Source organism: Alosa sapidissima, chromosome 21 (assembly GCF_018492685.1).
Source record: "Alosa sapidissima isolate fAloSap1 chromosome 21, fAloSap1.pri, whole genome shotgun sequence".
NCBI classification, from domain to species: domain Eukaryota; kingdom Metazoa; phylum Chordata; class Actinopteri; order Clupeiformes; family Clupeidae; genus Alosa; species Alosa sapidissima.
Genome location: NC_055977.1, coordinates 24,903,580 through 24,923,751, shown reverse-complemented (window position 1 = coordinate 24,923,751; position 20,172 = coordinate 24,903,580). Strand labels below are relative to the sequence as shown.

Sequence of the window (20,172 nt, the reverse complement as noted above, 5' to 3'; positions counted from 1 at the left end):
AACTCAGCTCAGTTTAAACAGCTTTCACTCCTAATAAGTAACACAACTTGCAACTTGTAAAGGTTTGTGTATTGACAAGGGTGTGTTTGTGTGGGTACATTTATTCTTTGTGTGTGTGTGTGTGTGTGTGTGTGTGTTTGTGGGTACATTTATTCATTGTGTGTGTGTGTGTATTGACGAGGGTATGTTTGTGTGGGTACATTTATTCATTGTGTGTGTGTGTGTGTGTGTGTGTGTTCTTCAGTTCTTTGACCGCATCAAGCTGTTTGGCATGCCATCGAAGCACCAGCCGGACCTGATCTACCTGCGCTACGTGCCGCTGTGGAAGGTGCACGTCTTCACACTCGTGCAGCTCACCTGCCTGGTGCTGCTCTGGGTCATCAAGGCCTCCAACGCCGCCGTCGTCTTCCCCATGATGGTCAGTCCGTCTGGCGGCCAGGCAGTCGGTCATTGGGGACACTACTGTCTGTCTTAGCACACTTTGTTATCCACAAAGCACACATGCCTTCAGTCTGTCAGTTAGGACCTCATCCTCTCTCATACACACTCGCAAGCAGAAGTGCTTTCAGTTTGTCGGTCAGATTCTCACTCTCTCACACACACACTTATGGTAACTCGCAAACAGACATGCTTTCATCTGGTCAGTCAGAACATCGCTCTCTTCCTCACATACAGTACACTTTCTTTCGAGCAGACATGCTTTTAGTCAGTCAGTCAGAACATGGCTCTCTACCTCAGATACTCTGCTTCTGGTGAGCAGACATGTTTTCAGCTGGTTAGTCAGTTAGGACGGTGTGTCAGACTCTAGTGCAGAGCTCTCCCTACACGCTATGTTACACAGGAGCACACTGTCCAGCCTGTCTCTGGCTGTCTCTCTCTCTCTGGTCTCTCTATTCTGAGAATGTGAGGGAGAGAATGTCTCAGAATGACTCTTACATCAGAGACACTCTGATCGCTCTTGTATTGTCCAGCCCTGTCTCTCACTCTCTTACATTGCTTTTTGAATCCTGTTCCATCAATTATTTGTTTTATTGCTGTTTCGTTTCTTCTCTCTCTCTCTCTGTTCCTCTCTCTCTTTCTCTCTCATCTCCTGGAGTCCTGTGCAGTCTTATCTCACTCTTTCTTGTTTGTCTGTTGTGTGCATGGCCGTCTGTGCAGGTGCTGGCCTTGGTCTTCATACGGAAGCTTCTAGACTTCTTCTTCACCAAGCGGGAGCTGAGCTGGTTGGACGACATAATACCCGAGAGTAAGAAGAAAAAAGAGGACGACAAGAAGAAGCAGAAGCAGGTGCAGAATTCTTAGACATTTGTGGCCTAGTGGTTATTGATTATTACAAATAATTGCAAACCTTGCTTTTCTTGTGGCAAAAAAAAAAAAATGTTGATTTTGGAAAAGAAAACAAAACTATTTATTTGGTTAATACATGGATTTCTATGAAACGTTACGAAAACATGCATGTGCAAATACGGGGCAGAAAGCACCATAGAACAGCATAGAGCAGTGCTCTACACGAAAAGATTACAAGAAGTTTTTGTGAATACCGCACCAATCGAAATCGCAATGGTTAGAGAATGTTCAATATCCCTATGTCTTCAGCAAAAACATCAAAAAACAAGATATAATAAACTATTTATAAAAATGTGAGGGGTGTACTCATTTTTGTGAGATATTAATATGTGAATGGGTCTTTATATGTGAATATATGAATATGTGTGTACTGTATGTGAAAGGGTCTTTACACACCCATCATTCGCCAACTATTAGCCGCAGTTTATACATTGATTTTGCAAAGCTTCTTCAGCTATGAGGTTAATACACAGGGTCAGTTAATATGGTGTTAATATGGTTTTGTTTTTTTAACGTGCATAAATCACTGTCCTGCAGTTTATACACAATGCAGCTAATACACAGGAAATTACTGTGTATGTGAATGGGTCTTTATGTGAATATATGAATATGTGTATATGTGAATGGGTCTTTACATAAATGTGAATGGGTCTTTATTGAATACATGAATATGTCTATATGTGAATGGGTCTTTATGTGAATATATGAATATGTGTATATGTGAATGGGTCTTTATTGAATACATGAATATGTCTATATGTGAATGGGTCTTTATGTGAATATATGAATATGTGTATATGTGAATGGGTCTTTATGTGAATATATGAATATGTGTATATGTGAATGGGTCTTTATGTGAATATATGAATATGTGTATATGTGAATGGGTCTTTACATATGCGGCCCACAGGAGGCGCAGCGGAGGCTAGAGGAGGAGGCGGCGGCGGCGGGAGCCTCTCCGTATGCTGGGAGTAACCTGCTGAAGATCCCGGTCCAAACACACAGCGGCAGGTTAGTGGCACCCACACACACACAACCCGAGCATCGCCATCAGCACACAGTAGTGCTCTCCAGATGTCTACCGATGTCTGCTGTCTGCCTCAGGAGCTTGAGTTATTTCTCAGACTACAAAAAAATAGATCATACAAGCATAGACTGCTTGGAATTGCAAGATTTTTTTTTTTGCCTAAAATTCAATTAAAGCTTTTAATATTTCAAGGCAAACGTATATGATTATGACGATGAAAATATTATTGAATGTAAGTTTAGAGCCACAATAGCTCTTACAACTAAAGTTTTTCCTCACCTGATGGCCATTAAGTCCAAACTTGTCTGTCCTGGACAGAGCCTTCCGAATAGTGGCATGTCCCGCCCTCATGGACGAAGAGGACAAAGGGGTTGGTTCTCCAGAGTGTCTGGATGGCTCGTGATTAAGCTTCTGTAGTGCAGCTTAATCCTGCATGGCTGACCTGTCCAGCAGCCTCTCAGTCACCCTAACTGACCTAACAACATGGCACCTTGTGTGTTTTTTTTATTTTATTTTTTTATCGTGCAACAAGAGCGCAAAAGGGCTGTTGTTGCTTCCTGAAGAGCGACTTAACTAGCACATAGCAGCAGCACAATACAAAACAAGGGTCTGTGTGTGTGTGTGTGTGTGTGCGTGTGCAACAATGTTTCACAGTGCCATGAAAAAATGACATGGGTGGTTCCAAATGATATAAGCCGACTGAAATGATGTTAAATGACGTCGGTACACTAAGTACTGACCAGTGCTGTGTGTGAGACTGAGCTGAGTGTAATTCCTATAAATACACATATCATTTGTTTTGACTAGTGTGTTCCGATTTGCTCCTTGAGTTCACAGGAGTGGTAACTGTGGTGTTGTGGCGCTATAATACAGTATGTTAATTCATCTGTATTGATGATGCAGCCAACTTGTGATCTGATCTGATTTGGTGTGTGTGTCTGTGTGTGTGACTGTGATACGTGTGTCTCACCTCTGCTTCTGTTGTTGTACGCTTTTGTGTTCGTCCATGTGTGTGTGTGTGTGTGCGTGTGTGTGTCCTGCATGCAGCACTGATCTGTCGGCTGTTAATATCACTGATGAAATGAACAAAAGTGCGGCATGGAAAGCGGTCGACCACACAAACACCATGAAGAAAAGTGAAAGGTAGCACCCCCCCCTCCTCCCCCCCTGCCCCTGGTCAAATCAGAAATCACATACCTACACACACACAGTTTTGCACTGATCACAATCCTCACACATTAAAGTGTCACACATTCTATCTCTCTCTCTCACACACACACACACACTAAACAATACACACACACGCACACTTTACAACCTCCTGCCTTTCTCACATACACACTGTCTCCTTTACACACATACACACAGACACACACGCTTATCTGCACCTCTTTAAACCCTGCGGACGTGTCATGTACATGTACACTGAGTAGAGTCTCCTGCTGAGCTGAGGTCAGAGCAGCCAGGTGTGGGATGTATGTGTGTATCAGCCCCACAGGAGAGAGGAGGAGAGGGAGAGATCACTAGAAACACACAGGGTATAGAACTCCATTTCGCACTGAAAGTAGTTGTTAAAACCAGTACGTTGGTGAATGCTGTACATAAATACTACTGGTACATAATGACTTATTGAATACCCATAGACATTTTACAGGCGAGGACGTGATGTCCTTGTATAGAAGCATCATACTGTTAAACAGAGCAGAAAGGATTTGTTATTGCAGTTTTCATTTGTGTTCAGTTTTCTTTCTTTTTCTTTATAAAGGAGCCTGCTGTGCCACGTCAGTGTGGTAAAGCGTTTCAGAAATTGCCGCAACCTTGTCTGTTACATCACTGCAGCTGATTGCAAACGACCCTAACAGTCCCCTTCCTACAGCCCACAGCTCTGGCACATGTTAATCATCATTCCTCTGTGTAAATCACATCCCTGCTATGCCAGTAATACCCATCTCTCTCCCTCCCTCCCTCCCCTCTCTCTCTCTCTCTCTCTCTCTCTCTGCCTCCCCCAGCCAGGAGAAGGTGGCATGTGTTAGGATGAATGTGGAGCCTGAGGGCGGGGCTCAACAGGTGAACCAGGAGACCTCGCTGTGAAGGGTGAAGAACAAGGGGAGGGGGGCCCCCCCCAACACCAACCCCAGCCGTAGCCCAGTCCTGTAAAATCCCCAGAGCCCCCCCCGTCCCTGACCCCCTCCTCTTCTCCCACAAAGCCCGCGTCTCCAGCCTTCTCTTAGGGCCTCTTTTCCACCCTCCCCCACACCAGGGTGCTGCAGATCCACACTTGGCAGAGATAGCGCCCTCCAGTGGACAGGCTGACCAACTACAGCAAAGACTGGGAGCCATGAGCATCCGACAAGGCACAAAGTTAATGCCTGCCACACACACACACACACCCCAGTCACCCTGCTCTAGCATCCCCCTATGCCAAAACCACAGGGGCCAAGGCAATTGGCCTCCTCACATGCTTGAGATGACCTTTGGGAAAATACATATAATATATGTATAGATATATACATATAGATATATATATATATATATATATATAAATAAGTATATATTTTATATTAATATTATTGGCAGAAGTGAGTTCTGCATCAAAGAACAAAATTATGGTTCAACACAGGGGAAGGTATCAGAGGAAGTGTTCCTTTTACTCCAGCATCTGGTGCGTCTGCTCTGTAAAAACATTGGTGTAATCGCTATTGACAAAACAAAAACATGCTACGCTACTTTCACATCGTAAAACAAATCACAAATTCAGTCCACTCTCTTCAGAAGTCACACCATCCCACAAGTGGACAAGACCAGAGCTTTCCCCCTGTAGTACTGTAGTTCCTTTCTCTAACACTACTGTGAGATGACTTGGTGATCAGTTCTGTGTGCTGCTATTGTCCTTTTGTGGTATGTGTGTGTGACCCTACCCTAAAAACCCATTATAGTCAATGTCTGTAAGAGGGAAGAAACGTGGCATCTTTATGAAGTGAATGTCATTCATATTTATATATTTAAAGAGAAGTAATGCCATTGAATGTTTACAGAAGTTTGTCACGTAAAGCAATACAGTAGAATTGTTCTGAATGGATTTAAATGTTTTATTTAATGCTTTGCCAGTGTCCACTGTGAAAGCAAGTGACACACGAAAAGCAGAGCTTGGCACTTTTTTCCTCCATTTTACCGGTAGTCTTGTGTGTGCTTGTCGGCTGTAAAACATCCAATGTAACATGTAATCTTAATGTGCGTCCTGCAGAATTTAGAACCCAACGTTTTATTCGATGGATTTACCCCTGTCGTGCTCCGTCATCACCTGTCCCCAACGCACACTGTGTGTACACTTAGACCTGATTGTTTGTGTCAGTGTTCCTCCGCGGTCTGTTGCTGATTAGCCCAGTGGTTCGCCACCGTCACCTCGAGTCCACATCCAAGTCTCACTGTGTCTACCTTTCCAACTAGTGGAGGACTAGAAGAGGACATATCTGTTGGTTGCTGTGCCTTGTGTAACTGGGCCTGTTTGGGTACTGTATGGTATATGTATAGGTTACATATATGTGAAATGAGCTTTATGCTGAAATGAAAGAGGAAGTAACTACAGGAATTTAAGTAAGGTGAGAGAGCGTGCTCGAGGAAGACATTTCACATTGCATTGGTCAGACAGACCACAGCGTAACCTTTTGATGATCAGACATACACTCAATCTCTTACATTTCTGGTCATAACCTAAAACAAAATGGGCATATGTACTGTGTATATATATATATATATATATGCGGCACTTTTTCTACTGTGTTTTACAGTGAACATATTCATGAAATGTGCAAGATACTACTATGAGGTAACAGTCGCTCCAAATGAGTATTAAGTGAATGTGCACCATATGAACACCAAATTCAATTCCACACATCAAACATCACATTTTCAATCTTTTTTTTTTTTTGCCAAGTCATGTCTTTTTTATGTTCTAAAACATGGGGTTATTTTATATTATATTTGGCGTCACTGACTTGATGGTCACACTGGTCATTTTGACGAATGTGTTTTTTGAAACCTTTCTGCTGTTCAACGTGTAATTTTTGAAATGGTGTTTCTCTGTGCATCACAGTCACTATACTGAGTGTGGAAGTATATATGCTGTTGTGTAACTTGTATCATCTAAGTATCCGTTTCCCATTGCAGTGTCATAGTAAGTCTCCCCAGAAACGCTCGGGTGTTTTTTGAAGACCACGTATGACAACCTCACGACTGCTGTCAGTCAAGCACACAGCCAGGTGGGAGAGATAGCCTCCCCAAGTATATTTGTTCAAATATATAGTAATAATATTTTTTTTGTAAAACTGTTATTGAAAAGCAATAAAAGGACTTTATGTGTAATGTTATCTCATTACTGAAAAAAATACTGAATTGAATCTTTATCAAGTTTTAAAATATGTGAGAATTAAAATAGGATTAAAAAATAATGCTCTCAACTGAAGTTGTTTTGGCTGAAACTAGTTTATATTAGTGTATATTGGATCTGGAGGTAGGGGTCATTATCTAGTGGGTTTGGGCACTTGCAGGACTTTGAAGACTTTGTTCTCAAACGCGGTTCTGAAGTGTGGGTGGGAGTCGGCCAACAGCAGGGCACAGAGAGCAGGCTTGCCCCTGTTCTCCTCATCCTCAGCGTCCCAGATCTCTGGCAAACTGCAGCCCTCCCTATGTGTTTACAAACACACACACACACACACATCCATAGCCAGGAAAAAGAAGGGACTCTCACTGATAATAATGATCTTACTTTGCTCTGCATGTGTCACAGAGAGAATAAAAGTGGATACTACTAGACTGCAGGTAATCTCATGTTACCTGGCCCGTGGGAAGCACCAGGTGTTCTCCAGGATGAAGTAGTCCACCTTGAGATCCATCAGCGTCTTCACGGCCTCAATAACCGGCTTACGGCTATACATGCTGTACGCCATCTTGGTCCTCTCTCTGTAACACTCATTAAACTCATTAGAAGTTCAAGTGTAAAAAGCCTGTAGAGTGTCCACACTTGTAGTCTCTCTCGTGCACTATGCTAATGAAGCGCCTCAACTGCGCACCCGGTGTAGCCCAGCTGTAAGCATGTCATAAACTATACTGTTGTTAATATCACAGAATGACTCATTCTTATCATGAGGAGGGATCATACTGATAGATTAAGATATCATGGACACTATACTATCACACATCCCAATTGGGTACCTCTGTCCTGGGTCCTCATCGTGGGGGTGGTTAACTATGGGCCTCCTGGTGGACAGCAGCACGCTCGCCATGGTCGGGGCAGCGCCACCAAACACCGCATCTGAAGGTCAACAGACAAATATAGCAGCATTCAGCTTCAGTAATGCTATGCTGATGGTGGCTCTGCAGACTGGATCACTGTTGTCAGTAGTGCAACTATAATATGAGTGTTCAGGCCTCTGGAGATCTTTAACTCCATATATACAGCACCCACACCACATATGGGTCCAACTGCCCATGGGGACCTGGATTCGAATCCGGCATGGGTCATATCTCAATCCCATCTTTCTCTCTCTAACTCACTCCCTATCACTCTTAACTGTTCTACAATAAAGGCAAAAATGCCCCAAAAATAAAATACTTTACTTTAAAAATACTTTAAAAAAAATAATAAAAAAAACACATCTGACCTAAATCAGGGAAAATATGCGTGATTCACTAAATTACGTATTGCCCATCCAATCAAAATGCCACTGCTGACCTCAGTCAGATGATGTGGAGCAGGACATATGGACAGAGGACAACTAACAGTGAATACACTAGTTCTAATCTCCTATTTAGGCCACTAGGACTCTACTTTGACTGGTCTAGACTCCTCGTGTGGCCCACGGCTCTGTTCCCACGCACCAGTCGGGGTGTTTGTGTTGATCCACTGCAGCAGCTCCTCTTGAGCTGGACTCCTGAAGCCCCCCTGGATCTCATTCTGCTTCTGAAAGTTGACCGCGCCCTGCACGGCCATGATGGACAGCACACAGAAGATGACCATGTGGTGCTTGCTGCGGTCGCCCAGCCAGTTGAAGAGCTGAGGGAAGTGGGGGGGGGGTGAAGAGTGTTTAACTGGAGACGCTGGGAGTGTGTAGTCTCCGCAAGCTAAGTCAATGATGCGTCCCCATTGGAAACGCATGACATGGCACTCGTGCTTGCTCAACACATTTAGCTATGCAATTACATGTCAAACCCTCCTTGTGGTCATGTTCGTATAGCTTGCGTAGACTATAAATCAGCCCTAAGTGTGTGTAGATGTGTGTGTATGTGTGTGTCCATGTCTCTCACCGGACGTGAACAGAGGAGTGATGCCATGATGCACATGTGTGGGGCCAGGAACACTTTCAGCTTCATGACTATCACAGCCAGCACAGCAAACACCAGCAGCTGCAGACCATTGAACACCACCTGCAGAACACAACACAGCACAATACTACTTCACCTGCAGAACACAACACAGCACAATACTACTTCACCTGCAGAACACAACACAGCACAACACAGCACAATACTACTTCACCTGCAGAACACAACACAGCACAATACTACTTCACCTGCAGAACACAACACAGCACAATACTACTTCACCTGCAGGACACAACACAGCACAACACAGCACAATACTACTTCACCTGCAGGACACAAACCAAACTAATGCAGGCACTGCACAATATTATTATTATAATGTACCATACCTTTAAGAAAGTATGTGTTTGCACTAAGTGCACACTGTGGTTATTATTGTGGTTACTGTGTGCAGAGCTCTCACCTCTCCATTATTCAAATCTGGGACCCTGAAAGCAGAGGAGTAGGAATAAGAGTGTGAATAAGCAAGCAGGTCGCACTGTTCTCAGTTCATCACTTGAACATCACTTCATCACAGATCTCAGTTCATCATCTTCATCACTTTAAAGATTGTGTTTAAAGATGTATGACATTACCCAGTTCTCGCGGAAGCACAATTTGAATTGTCTCTGCAAGACACTCTGGCAATGAGTAATGATGCACGTTACTTTTACCCCTTGCATCGCGAGGAACCAATCACATCGGTGTATCTGATATAGGCGGGCCATGAGGCGAGCTAAACAGATGATGACAGCACTGCAACGAATCAGTCAGTAAACTTTGGTCGTAGTGTTATCCAATTGTGTCGAAGTCCGGAATAAGTCAGTAAACATTGGTCATAGTGTTATCCAATTGTGTGCAGTGAGATTTTCAAATGCATGCTTGGTGCCACCCCTCGAGTTGGGCCATTTTCATTATTCGTGGCCAGACCCTTAATCTTTCTAGATTACCAGGGGCTGGATTTTCCAGGCTAGTATGACATAACTGCTGCTGCTGTTTTTAGGACAACTTTAAAGAATGAGTTCATGAAACATTGCAGACAGAGTGGACCATTCTAAATACACAACAGAGTATGCAAATGCAGTGTTGACTTACTGCTCAGTGTCACCGCGCGTCTCCTCCTCCTTAACTGTAGGCTGCTTCAGATAGTTTGTCACCTTATACACCGTCTGTGGGAAAGCAGACAGTCACAAACCAGTTCCACAGCCACAGGGACTAGCATGGGCGAGATGGGCTAGTGTCTCACCTTCACCCCAATGAATCCCATGAGAATTAGGTTGAGGGGAAGGAGCAGCGTCTTGATGTATCCCAGAATAGTCTGAAAGTTTTGGGACAGTTTTGAACACAGCTGCTATCACAACACAAAGAGACATGTCTGGTATGTAATCACAAGGATGCTTACAAGGTAAAAACAGACAAGGATGTGAAGTTATTTATGTTTATATTTATCCGATTTGGATGATTTGAAGTACCTTACAAAACCATTTTGATAGATAATAACCACTTCAGAATCCAAATAAACTAGACTAGACTGGGGTTTTGCCATCCCAATTCTGGCCTACTTCAGCAAAACAAAACATTAGTGACTCATATTTACACAAGGAATCTAACCTCCAGCTCCATGTAGTCATACTCATCCACACAAGAGTACATCATGGAGAGAAAGTCCTTGTTGAGGCTGAACTTGGAGCTGATCACATTGCTAATATGGACCTTGGGGGAAGAGGAGTGAAACAGAGCATTCAGAAGAGATTCAGAAGCACCGTTGCAATGAAACAAACACTCAAAAGTTTACTTTGTTGGGTTAACGGTCAGGTTTTTAGTGCTGCCACTAACAACTAATTTTCTAACGACTAATCTTTCAACTAATTTTTCGATTAGTCGACTAATCTAAACAACTATTTTTTTTAAAAACCAAGTGTTTGTTATTTTGTTGTGTCCGTTTTATTTTGAACTCAACTAAAGGGAAAACGTAAAATATATCACCCTACTTTTGTTAGAAGCTGTATTACTGTAAGTAAACTGTTCAAAAACATTATGTATTTAAAAAAAAAAAAAAACACCCATTTAAAATGCTACCTTCAGATCTAATGTCAGACCTTTGATAGACTTTATTTGTATGCCAGTGTTGCCATGGACATAGACAACTTCTTTGACCTGAGGCCCGGTCATGGCATACTTTGGGGTCATAGGGCCCACCTACATGAACCCACCCCCCATCAAATTATTATTATATCACATCACAATTACTATTGTTATGCTATATTGTTATACATGCACTTCAAATCAGCCAGTGTTTAAAGTGCTAACATTGTTCACAAAAAGTTTGTGAAAACATGCACATCAGAGGACTGCTTTACTCATGTAAAATATAATTACAATAGTTCCATTGCTTTTGCATGGTTGCATGATAAATACTTCTCAAAACAACAGCAATTATATGGGTGTCATCGTTTTGGGATGTTTCCCTCATGCAAGCATCATACACTGGTACGCAAATGGAAAGAATAGACATATTTAAAGGGAAACTTGGCAGGATTTCCCCCTCTGCTGGAGAAATTGTGCATTATGCTATTTCAAACTGTGGGTAAAGGTAACGATAAAGCACATGGATTTGTTTACAAGCTAGCGAACAGTTAGCATAAGTTTGGCAGAACTATGTGGATGTTACAAGGTAAGAAACACGATTTAAAACTAGTTTCTTGTTTCTCACTTTTCTTTTCGGGACAGTAGTCTCAATGTTGCAAGGTTGGTTTTCCGCCTGAGGACGCTAGGCGCAGTGGGGAAAGCGGGGCCATTTTCACCGGAACAGGTCATTTAACCATCCAAATCCTAAACGGGTTTATTACGTTGAAATAGTTGCCAAGTTCACCTTTAATTATGCCACAAGCTTTTGGCCACGTTATTCAAATTTGACTATACAATACTCTAGATCAGTGGTTCTCAACCTTTTTTCAGTGTTGTACCCCTGTGAAATATTTTTTCAGCCAAGTACCCCCTAACCAGCGCACAAGAAATACCACTACGCTTCAACCACGACTCCATTGTTTGAGTTTTGACAGTGATTGACAGGTGATGGCGGGTGGCATGTAACAGGTTGGGTCGAACCATCTTGGTATGGGGGGGACTCTGGGTTTTTAGGATAACGAAATTGAATAGCCTACTGAAATATAAAATTTATTTTATGAACTTATATTTTCCTGAAATATTTATTAAATAATTGTTTTTAAGTATTTTTGCATGGATTCTACTTTTTAAATATATGTATATTTTTATTTTTTTTTATGTATTAGTACTAGCATTGATTTTATTTTGATTTTTAAAGAATTAAAATATAAAAAGCGTATTATAAAAAATCTTATATTTTGACATGTATCTCACCACAGCAAGCACATAGCTCTATGTGCATTTCATGTGTGTGTGTAGGGCAGACTGTCCTGAATCTAGCAATCTGGCTATCATTGCCATGGTGGAGGGATTCTCTGGGGCTGAGCAATTTACAGATATATGTGGTGTGCACTTACAGAAATAAATGGCATTTTTATTTAGTGATTAAAAATGACCTTTCTGCGCTCCATATCTGTGACAGAACTGATCTGACCTGACTTGACCTGAGTTTACGTGTTAGCCTGTGTGTGTCTGCACCTATGATTCTCTACAACTTTTTACTGCATTGCCATGAACAAAGTAAAGGCAAAAAAGGTGTTTCTTTGTCGAACAAATTGGGATGCAATGTGAGCCTTGAATTGGATGCCATGCAGGAATTTGCTAGGATCTCAAAACCGGATTCTGAAGATCCTTTGCCATAGAGAAACACACAATAGCGTTGAATTATAAACATGCTTTGCCACAAAAACAGACAAAAACGTGAGGTAAGTCGAGCTATATGAAGTTATTATTTTGCTGTCACTTCGTCTGTTTTATAATCCAGACGAAGTGACAAGGATGTACTTGGTACCAATGGATAGCCCTGTGTCTCCTCTTCCATCTGATATGCTTGCCATATTTATGCGTTCACGGGTTCGGGAGTAATTCAAACGAGAGTAATGGGTGCGCAGGTGAACGCAGAGAAGACTGTAAATATGATGCAATTTGATTTCATTTCATGATTTAATTTTCATACTTTAACGTACAGACAAGTGCGTGGTCTCATTGGAAAGCCCCACTTCTGCTCTGTCACGCAATAACAGTTTCATCTCGCTGCGATAAACAGTTGCGGAGCAAAGTAACAGAGAAGAAAGTGTGTGTTTTTGACGCACTTTGCGTCAATCGGGTTCTAAGGGTTAAAATCTCACGTACCCCCTGGAGTGCCGTCACGTACCCCCAGGGGTACACGTACCCCCATTTGAGAACCACTGCTCTAGATGGTGTATTATAGTCTGTGCTCTGTTTTTTATGGAAGTTGCATAAATCCACATTCTATTAAATGTAGTTTCATAATTAAATAGCCTTCCAATAGGTTGAATTGGAGCTTTGCTACCAACAAGTGGTTTCAGTTTCTCTCACGCATTGAATGAACGCTCATACCACCATTTAATTGTATGTCTCTATGTTTGATGACACCAAATTAGCAAGTATTTCCTACTGATTGCAGAAACGTTTGTTCTCTTTTTCTGTCGGTCCGTGGTTCCTTGATCAATTGTGCAGCAAATTATCAGATGAAGCCCCGGGAATAATTTCACTCCGCGGCTCCGGACCAGCAGTGTTCACGTTACGGCCGGTGCTGGTCCGCGCGGCCCATAGTTTGAGAAACGCTGCTTTGAAAGGTGACAGGAGTTGAGGACTTTGCAAATAACGACTCTTCGACTAAAAAAATTGCCGTCGACTAATTTTCATGGTCGATTAGGTCAGCATTACAGGTTTTATTATTTTTTATTTCATTATTTTAAAAACTCACTCGGGCAGTTTGCACAGTTACATAACTTCACCCAGAAGAAAAAAATTACATAAGTTGTGTCATTCTACCCCAAATGGAAACACTTCATCTCATCATCAATTAATTTACAGATACCATGACTAAGATTGAGTTCAAGTGATAGGCTACCTGCTCTTGCATAATACACTTTTGAACATTAGTAAGATTATTTTCTATTCATGCAGCTACTTGGAAATCCTATCCTACTAACAAAGGACTCACATCACTGGTACCAAGGACGGCTGACAGTGTCCACTTCAGAAGGACAGTGAGGCCAAACCAGGTAAAGCCTTGCACCAACTTCAATTGCCCAGAAGAAAGAAAATGGTTAAAGGTTACTGCTCCAGCTCAAGCTAGATAGCTGTACCTGTAAAACTAGTGTAATGAAAAAGTATGTATTCATTTATTGATGTCCATAAATCTCTTACAGCTCTTTGGCCTCCGTGCGGGTAATCTTTGAATAAAATGTCCCTGAAGGAGACAACAACCTGAAACAAAGTGACCGAAACATCCTTTTCAATGACAAAATGCTAACAAAGAAATTATTTTGCACAGCTCTGCTTGTTCATAATATCTTTGCTACCAGACAAAACAACTTGGGACAGCCAGAGCAAAAGAGAGCAGATTCAACATTCTTCTTTACAATATCATAAAAAAAACATGAATTAATTAATTCCTGAAAATCTCAAGTTCATGGTGCGAATCCCAACTATGCCAGTGCGACATGTGAAGGGGCCTGGGGTCACTCACCCAGCCTGCCAGGAGCGCGGAGCCATAGAGAGATGACTGAGACGTGTTCCCAAATAGCAGCACAAAGCACACCGACGCCGCTGCCTGTGGGAAAGACATGAAGGACGCCGACTGATGAGATGTGTGTACTCATTTAAGTCACAGTCTACTGCACTGTTGTTAACATAAAAACTACCATGGTCTCTCTGTTCGTAAAAGGCAGAGGGGGCCATCTCTTTCATTGCTAATAATACACTGACTATGATGCTCATTTTGTCAATAACTAAAAGGATAAGATGTTCATTCCCTTTGTAGACAATGTAGATGCTATACGACTGTTTTTGCTAAATGTGGTGTTTTTCCACAAATGTTTGTTGCTCCCTCAGGAGTGTACAGACACTCACCATGTGGACAGAAATCAGGGACTTGAGCAGTGAGGGGTTGATGTATCCCATGACATAACAGGCATAGAGGCAGGCAACCTGTGAGGAGAAAAAGAGTATCAGCCTCAAGCCCTCTCCGCCACCAACAGACGTTAGGAACATAAGGCTGTTCGTACAGCCTGCTGAACAGAAACTATAGCTTTAAGAACTGGCTAGGAACAACAGACGAAAATTAGCCTGTATGGCTAACTCCAGCTTATTTGCATTACCTTGTCTGTTGATTAATGATAATAATTGATGATGAGCACTGTCCCTATTAACTAAATAAACAAATACATAAATAAATATAAAGTCACGCTCTTGCCTGAGTCAGCAGGATGTACTGTGATGTTGGCCAAGGGAGCATGAAGAGAACGTTACACGCACCGAGGGCTGCTAGAACCTTTCGCCCAGGGTTCTGGTTCCTAGAGAACATCAGTGTGGACAGAGGAGAAAGGAGGATTCCAAGCTATCAAATGCAGAGTAGGATGGTTGAGATGGCAAGTTGGCTAAACGTCTGCTGTTTAGCTAAGTCAGCCATACCTGATGATGTAGGTTAATATAAGCATCTGCATGACGAAGAAAGGGTAGGAGAAGCTCTCGCGTAGAGGAGGGGTCCACATGACTCGAGTGCTCTGTGACACACACACACACACACGCACGCACGCACGCACGCACGCACGCACGCACACACACACACACACACACACACTTCAGCAACAGGAGAAGCTATCTTCGTATGTGCTTGATGTTTGTGTGTGTCTATGTATTGCATATTGGATGAGTGTGTGTGTCTGTGTCATGAGCTTGACTGGTTGACCCAGTCTCAATCAGCCAAGTATCCACTGAATGGTGAACAGGTGGAGATCAAACATCCTTTCTCCCCCTGTGCTTTTTGACTTACTTCAGCATGGTTAAAGAAGAAACAAAGAACACTGACGAGACCTCCCAAACGAGAAGAGCTGGAAAGAGACGTAAAAGGAGAAAGCAACATGAGGACCAACACAGCAGGATAAAGGATTATAGGATAAAGAGGAAGAATGAAACTAGGGCTGCACAATTCATTGATCGAAATCACAATTTGAACTAAAGCAATTAGCTAACCGCAAAGGCTGCAATTAATCGTGCAGCTTGCAACTCTGTCCCATTGATTAATCTTGTCACATCTCATTTTTATATTCATGCTGTCCTCCTTGTGTGACAGACAGTGAAGCTCACCTAACAGGAGTGATGGGATTCTCGTGCACTAGACATGCTTACGAATCAGAAATGGACCAACTTCAAGCGATAATTGGAATATTGAACTGAAGCATGTCTTTCAAAAATTATATTGCAAATCAAATCGCAATATCTGTCAGAAAATTTGCAAATAGATATCTTCCTCAAATGGTGTAGCTGCAGCCCTCACCTTAAATTCTTCTCAGAGCATCAAGCCATCCACAACCTTGACTACCCCCCCCCCCCCCCCCCCCCCAAAAAAAAACCCCTCAATACCTTATATGTTTTACTTGCCTTAGATACGTCCCGTACAGGAAGAGAAGACTCATCATGAGGCCATTTAGCACAAAGACGCAGGTGACATAGAAATAAGCTGGATCTCCAAGGCCTGCACACATTACACAGAGCATGCCATACATACTGCTACAGTAACAGCGGTCACCTCTGAGAAGTAGGTTTTATTGACTACTACAGTGGCTAACGAACACTGTCAAATGAAATACAAAAGTACCATTTACCACACAAGACAATAACACAATACACAACACAATAGTACAATACACTGTCGCTTCTACTGATTTGTGTCTTGTACCTTCACAGCCTTCCACTGGAGTTACGTCATTGATTCTGTGGATGTCGTAACAGGCCTTGCTCGGAAGCCCAAAGAATTCTATGAAACCCGTATATGTTCTGTGTAGATTTCCAATGACTATCTACTAACAGACAATTAGGCCAGCCATCAAAAGGAGCACTCACATAAATCGGCTGTAATGTTTTTTGTTTGTTTGTTTTCTAAAGGAAAAATAAGTCATTTAAATTACACCAGTAGAACATATACTTGAATGTGTGATAAATGAGCTTTATACCTCGGGATAGAGATTAAACCTCTTGAGAGCATTGATGACTTTTGGAGATTCTGACAGATGATCGTTGACAAAAAAACGCAACCCAGAAGTAATTGAGGGCGACTCAATGTAATTCTTATAGTAAGAATAGTAAAGACCCTGGACAACAAATGAAAATGGGAAAACAAATGAGGTCTGAATGAATCATAAAGGATAAATGTAATTTAAATGTATTTTGAATTAAATAAACAGAATGGAAATTATTATTATTATTATTATTATTATTATTATTTACCATTTCTGTTCGAAAAGCCATTTCCTTCTCCAGGGTAGATAAGTGTGAAAAATGTCTGTCATTCTCAAAAAGACCATCAAGATGCCGCCTGCGCCAGAGTGAGGTGCAAATGTGCATAAATTATAGGTTGGGTAACTGGGTCAAACACTGAAGCACAAACAACTGACTCAGAAGGACATCTTGGCAATAGTCTACCACTTAGCCAAAACACTGTCTATCACTCATTTACATTTTACATTTATTCATTTAACAGACCCTTTTATCCAAAGTGACTGACAGCAATAGAATAGCACATAAGACACTGGTGCAGAGGAGACCTAGCTATCACTGCATCTGTTAGTACTGGAGGATAGGAGTGGCTATTATAGGTACTGGGGCCTCATTACAGAAAAATATCCTAACTGCTTGTCCTATCTTAACTTAAGTTTCAAAGATAGGAAAAATCCTATCTTCCTGTTACAGAAGCAGTTCCTAAACTCATGGCTGTGCCCTATCTTATCTTAACTTAAGAAATCCTAACTGTAACTGTCAGTTAGATTTTTAAACCGGCAATCGTCCGGTCATGCCTGTTTCTATGATTAGAATGTATACAAGACTGCCTGTATCTATGATTAGAATGTCAGGTTTCAAAGATGGTGTTCTAAAGACAGTTGTTTGCTCAAGATGGACAAACCATAATATCAGAGAGAAATAGGTCTAGGTTAGGCCTATGTAGGAAGAAAGAAAGTGTGTCAATATTGATTCATTTGATGAACAGGATAAAAAGATGAAAAACTTTATTAATATTTAATTGTTATAAATGTTATAAAACACATAGCTTATAGGCTACATTTTTAAGTTTTCACTTAATTAACTTATTTAGTGAAATATGCTTTATGGTGTCCCTAACAGTCATGTCCATCATCTTGTCATAGGCTAGGCAACAACTCAACAAGACAGGGTATGTGCCATCCTAAGTTAGGATTCCTAAATTAGGAAATTCTTGAGTTAGGATGGTTCTGTAATGGCCACATTCCTATCTTAAGTTAATATAAGCCTTTTTCCATGCTTCTGTAATATAGGGTGACCAGATTTGAGTTTGTGAAAAAGAGGACACTTCACTTCAGTTGTCAGTGTGCAGGCTATCCTTTAAAGGCAGTTTAAAGGGATAACCAAAGTGCAGTTTCCTACCCGAAACTAGAAAGTTGCTAGGTCGGCAATCGTCTAGAGAAGGCCGCTCAGACAATGGCAGAAGAGCCGTTCGTCGTGTTATATTTTTTACAGTCTAGTTATGAGGTTATGTGCCATCAAAATGATTTTGGAGACGTAATGTTAAGGTCGCTAAAAAACTCTGTCACTTTAGCTGATGAGCTCTCACCCCTCGCTGCCGTTCGATGCTTTGCTGAACATTGTGTATCCTACCTGAAGGTCGTTGACACCTTTATTTGCGACCGACAAGTAGGCCTAAGTGCCTGCTTTGCAGGTCAGCACTCAGCTTCATGTTGATCTCGACCGAGACAAAAACATGGAAATGTACGTTTTAATTCGTCAGTGATCTTACACTAAACAAGGACGTTTGCGCTATTGAGGTGACGGACTGACCAATTAAATGTTTACAGAGATTACTATCAACCAATGACGGTAGCCAAGGTCAGGCTCAACACACTTTCCACTCAATACAAAGCGAACTGTAGGGGGAGGGCGTGACTATATGTGAATGAAAGACATAGATAGGCTATATATGAATGAAAGAGAGAGCAATGCAAATTCGCTGTAAACACGTTTGAGGCTAGAATAAGAAAATCCCGGACAACTTTGAAATTCCGCCCGGACACATGTTTAGGTTTCAAAAAGAGGACATGTCCGGGCAAAAGAGGACGTCTGGTCACCCTAACCAAAAATCCTAAATGCTATCCTAAACTGAGATAAGATAGGATTTCAGAGTTAGGAAGTTTCTGTACGATAAACATCTGGTGTGGTAGGAGGAGAAAGTGGTAGAAGGAGGAGGAGGGGAGAGAGGGAGGGAAGAGCATGGTAAGTTCGCATCAGTGTTGAGTTGTTAGAGGTGCTAGCGAGGTATTGGAAGAGATGCGTCTTCAAAAGTGTTTTGTTTGTTTCTTGAAGACAGAGAGGGACGCCCCTGCTCATCCCTAATACGAATAATTACATGCAAACGGCCTGTCCATAGTCAGTCTGCAAAAACAAAACATTTAAGAAAGCAGACTTTTTGTTTAACCAGGTAACTTAAGGCTCCACTTACCAGTGTGCAATACCAGCTAAAAGTGCTGTGGAGAAACAAGAGGAAGAAATGTCAGACACCTAACATTATCCAAGTGTATAGGTTAGGCCTAAGTTAGTTAAACCTAATCACAATAGTGATAGATCGTTTGTCTGTGTCCTTAATAACCCAATTAGAAAGTGTACCGATAAATTACACATTAGCCTACCAGTCATTCATGCTGACGCTAACTTAACGTTAGCTTTGGTAGCCTAGTGATGTGATGGCCTACTGTTAGCTTTACGTTAGCAGAGTTGCTGCTAGCGGTCAACTTCGTGTTAGCGTGACTTTGGTCATTTAAATACTCACCCATAAGCAAAGTAACTCCCAGGTTCAGAAAGGCACGATGTGAAATACCAAAATTATCTTGCACGAATGAAGACATGTCGTTAAAAAAAATATTTGGGAAAAATGAAGACCGTGATGCAATCTGTTTCGTGGGCATTGAGAGTTGTTTATCCCCTGGACAATATCCTTCACAATTGCCACTATTGTCCAGCTGTCGGAGCTTAGCCCCCATATCACCTATCCTACAGTGACAGATATTTGTACTTTTAATGTACTTGAAGCAAGATATATCGAAATAGGTTTGAGGCACGAGAGATTTACATAGGTGTAACGCTAGCTTCAGATAAGACTGGTTAGCCAGCTAGCAAAATGTTTAGATATAAAAAAAAAAATGTTTGTCGGTAACCATGGCAAGCTCAGCGCTGAGTGACGTTAATCACCAAAGATCTTAGCGGAGCGTTTAGCGCTT

General features: G+C 41.8%; 2 protein-coding genes across 7 annotated transcripts in view; one reads left to right on the top strand and one right to left on the bottom strand.

Moving 5' to 3' along the window:
• Positions 1-6,736, top strand: part of LOC121696265 (sodium bicarbonate cotransporter 3-like) — a 78,962-nt gene extending 72,226 nt beyond the window's left edge. For 4 of the 6 annotated variants that reach the window (XM_042077641.1, XM_042077644.1, XM_042077639.1 and 1 more), the window contains 5 exons: positions 245-418; positions 1,159-1,287; positions 2,258-2,358; positions 3,422-3,517; positions 4,384-6,736. In XM_042077641.1, coding sequence (XP_041933575.1) covers positions 245-418; positions 1,159-1,287; positions 2,258-2,358; positions 3,422-3,517; positions 4,384-4,465 — 582 coding nt within the window. In that variant the 3' untranslated portion in view covers positions 4,466-6,736. Of the gene's footprint in view, positions 1-244; positions 419-1,158; positions 1,288-2,257; positions 2,359-2,692; positions 2,745-3,421; positions 3,518-4,383 lie in introns of all 6 variants that reach the window. The other 2 variants (XM_042077643.1, XM_042077642.1) reach the window with 2 other exon arrangements.
• A 101-nt stretch (positions 6,737-6,837) lies between these two features.
• Positions 6,838-20,089, bottom strand: LOC121696266 (probable C-mannosyltransferase DPY19L1). Its single transcript, XM_042077645.1, has 22 exons — positions 19,725-20,089; positions 19,398-19,422; positions 17,159-17,246; positions 16,885-17,022; positions 16,611-16,731; positions 16,313-16,406; positions 15,705-15,762; positions 15,344-15,435; positions 15,126-15,225; positions 14,783-14,860; positions 14,400-14,483; positions 14,078-14,137; positions 13,872-13,949; positions 10,346-10,447; positions 9,981-10,052; positions 9,830-9,903; positions 9,159-9,183; positions 8,678-8,797; positions 8,252-8,426; positions 7,586-7,685; positions 7,208-7,333; positions 6,838-7,057 (listed from the first exon to the last, which is right to left on the bottom strand). Exons 1-22 carry the CDS (start codon positions 19,933-19,935, stop codon positions 6,895-6,897), a joined length of 2,184 nt encoding a protein of 727 aa, XP_041933579.1. The 5' UTR covers positions 19,936-20,089; the 3' UTR covers positions 6,838-6,894.
• Positions 20,090-20,172: the final 83 nt, after the last annotated feature.

Excerpts from the sequence above, each read along its gene's own strand:
- LOC121696266 (XM_042077645.1), bottom strand. The coding sequence starts at position 19,935 with ATGGGGGCTAAGCTCCGACAGCTGGACAATAGTGGCAATTGTGAAGGA. Across the intron at positions 14,861-15,125 it reads AGTACATCCTGCTGACTCAG|GTTGCCTGCCTCTATGCCTG; the intron begins GCAAGAGCGTGA and ends TTCTCCTCACAG. Across the intron at positions 10,448-13,871 it reads CCGTCCTTGGTACCAGTGAT|GTCCATATTAGCAATGTGAT; the intron begins GTGAGTCCTTTG and ends TCTTCCCCCAAG.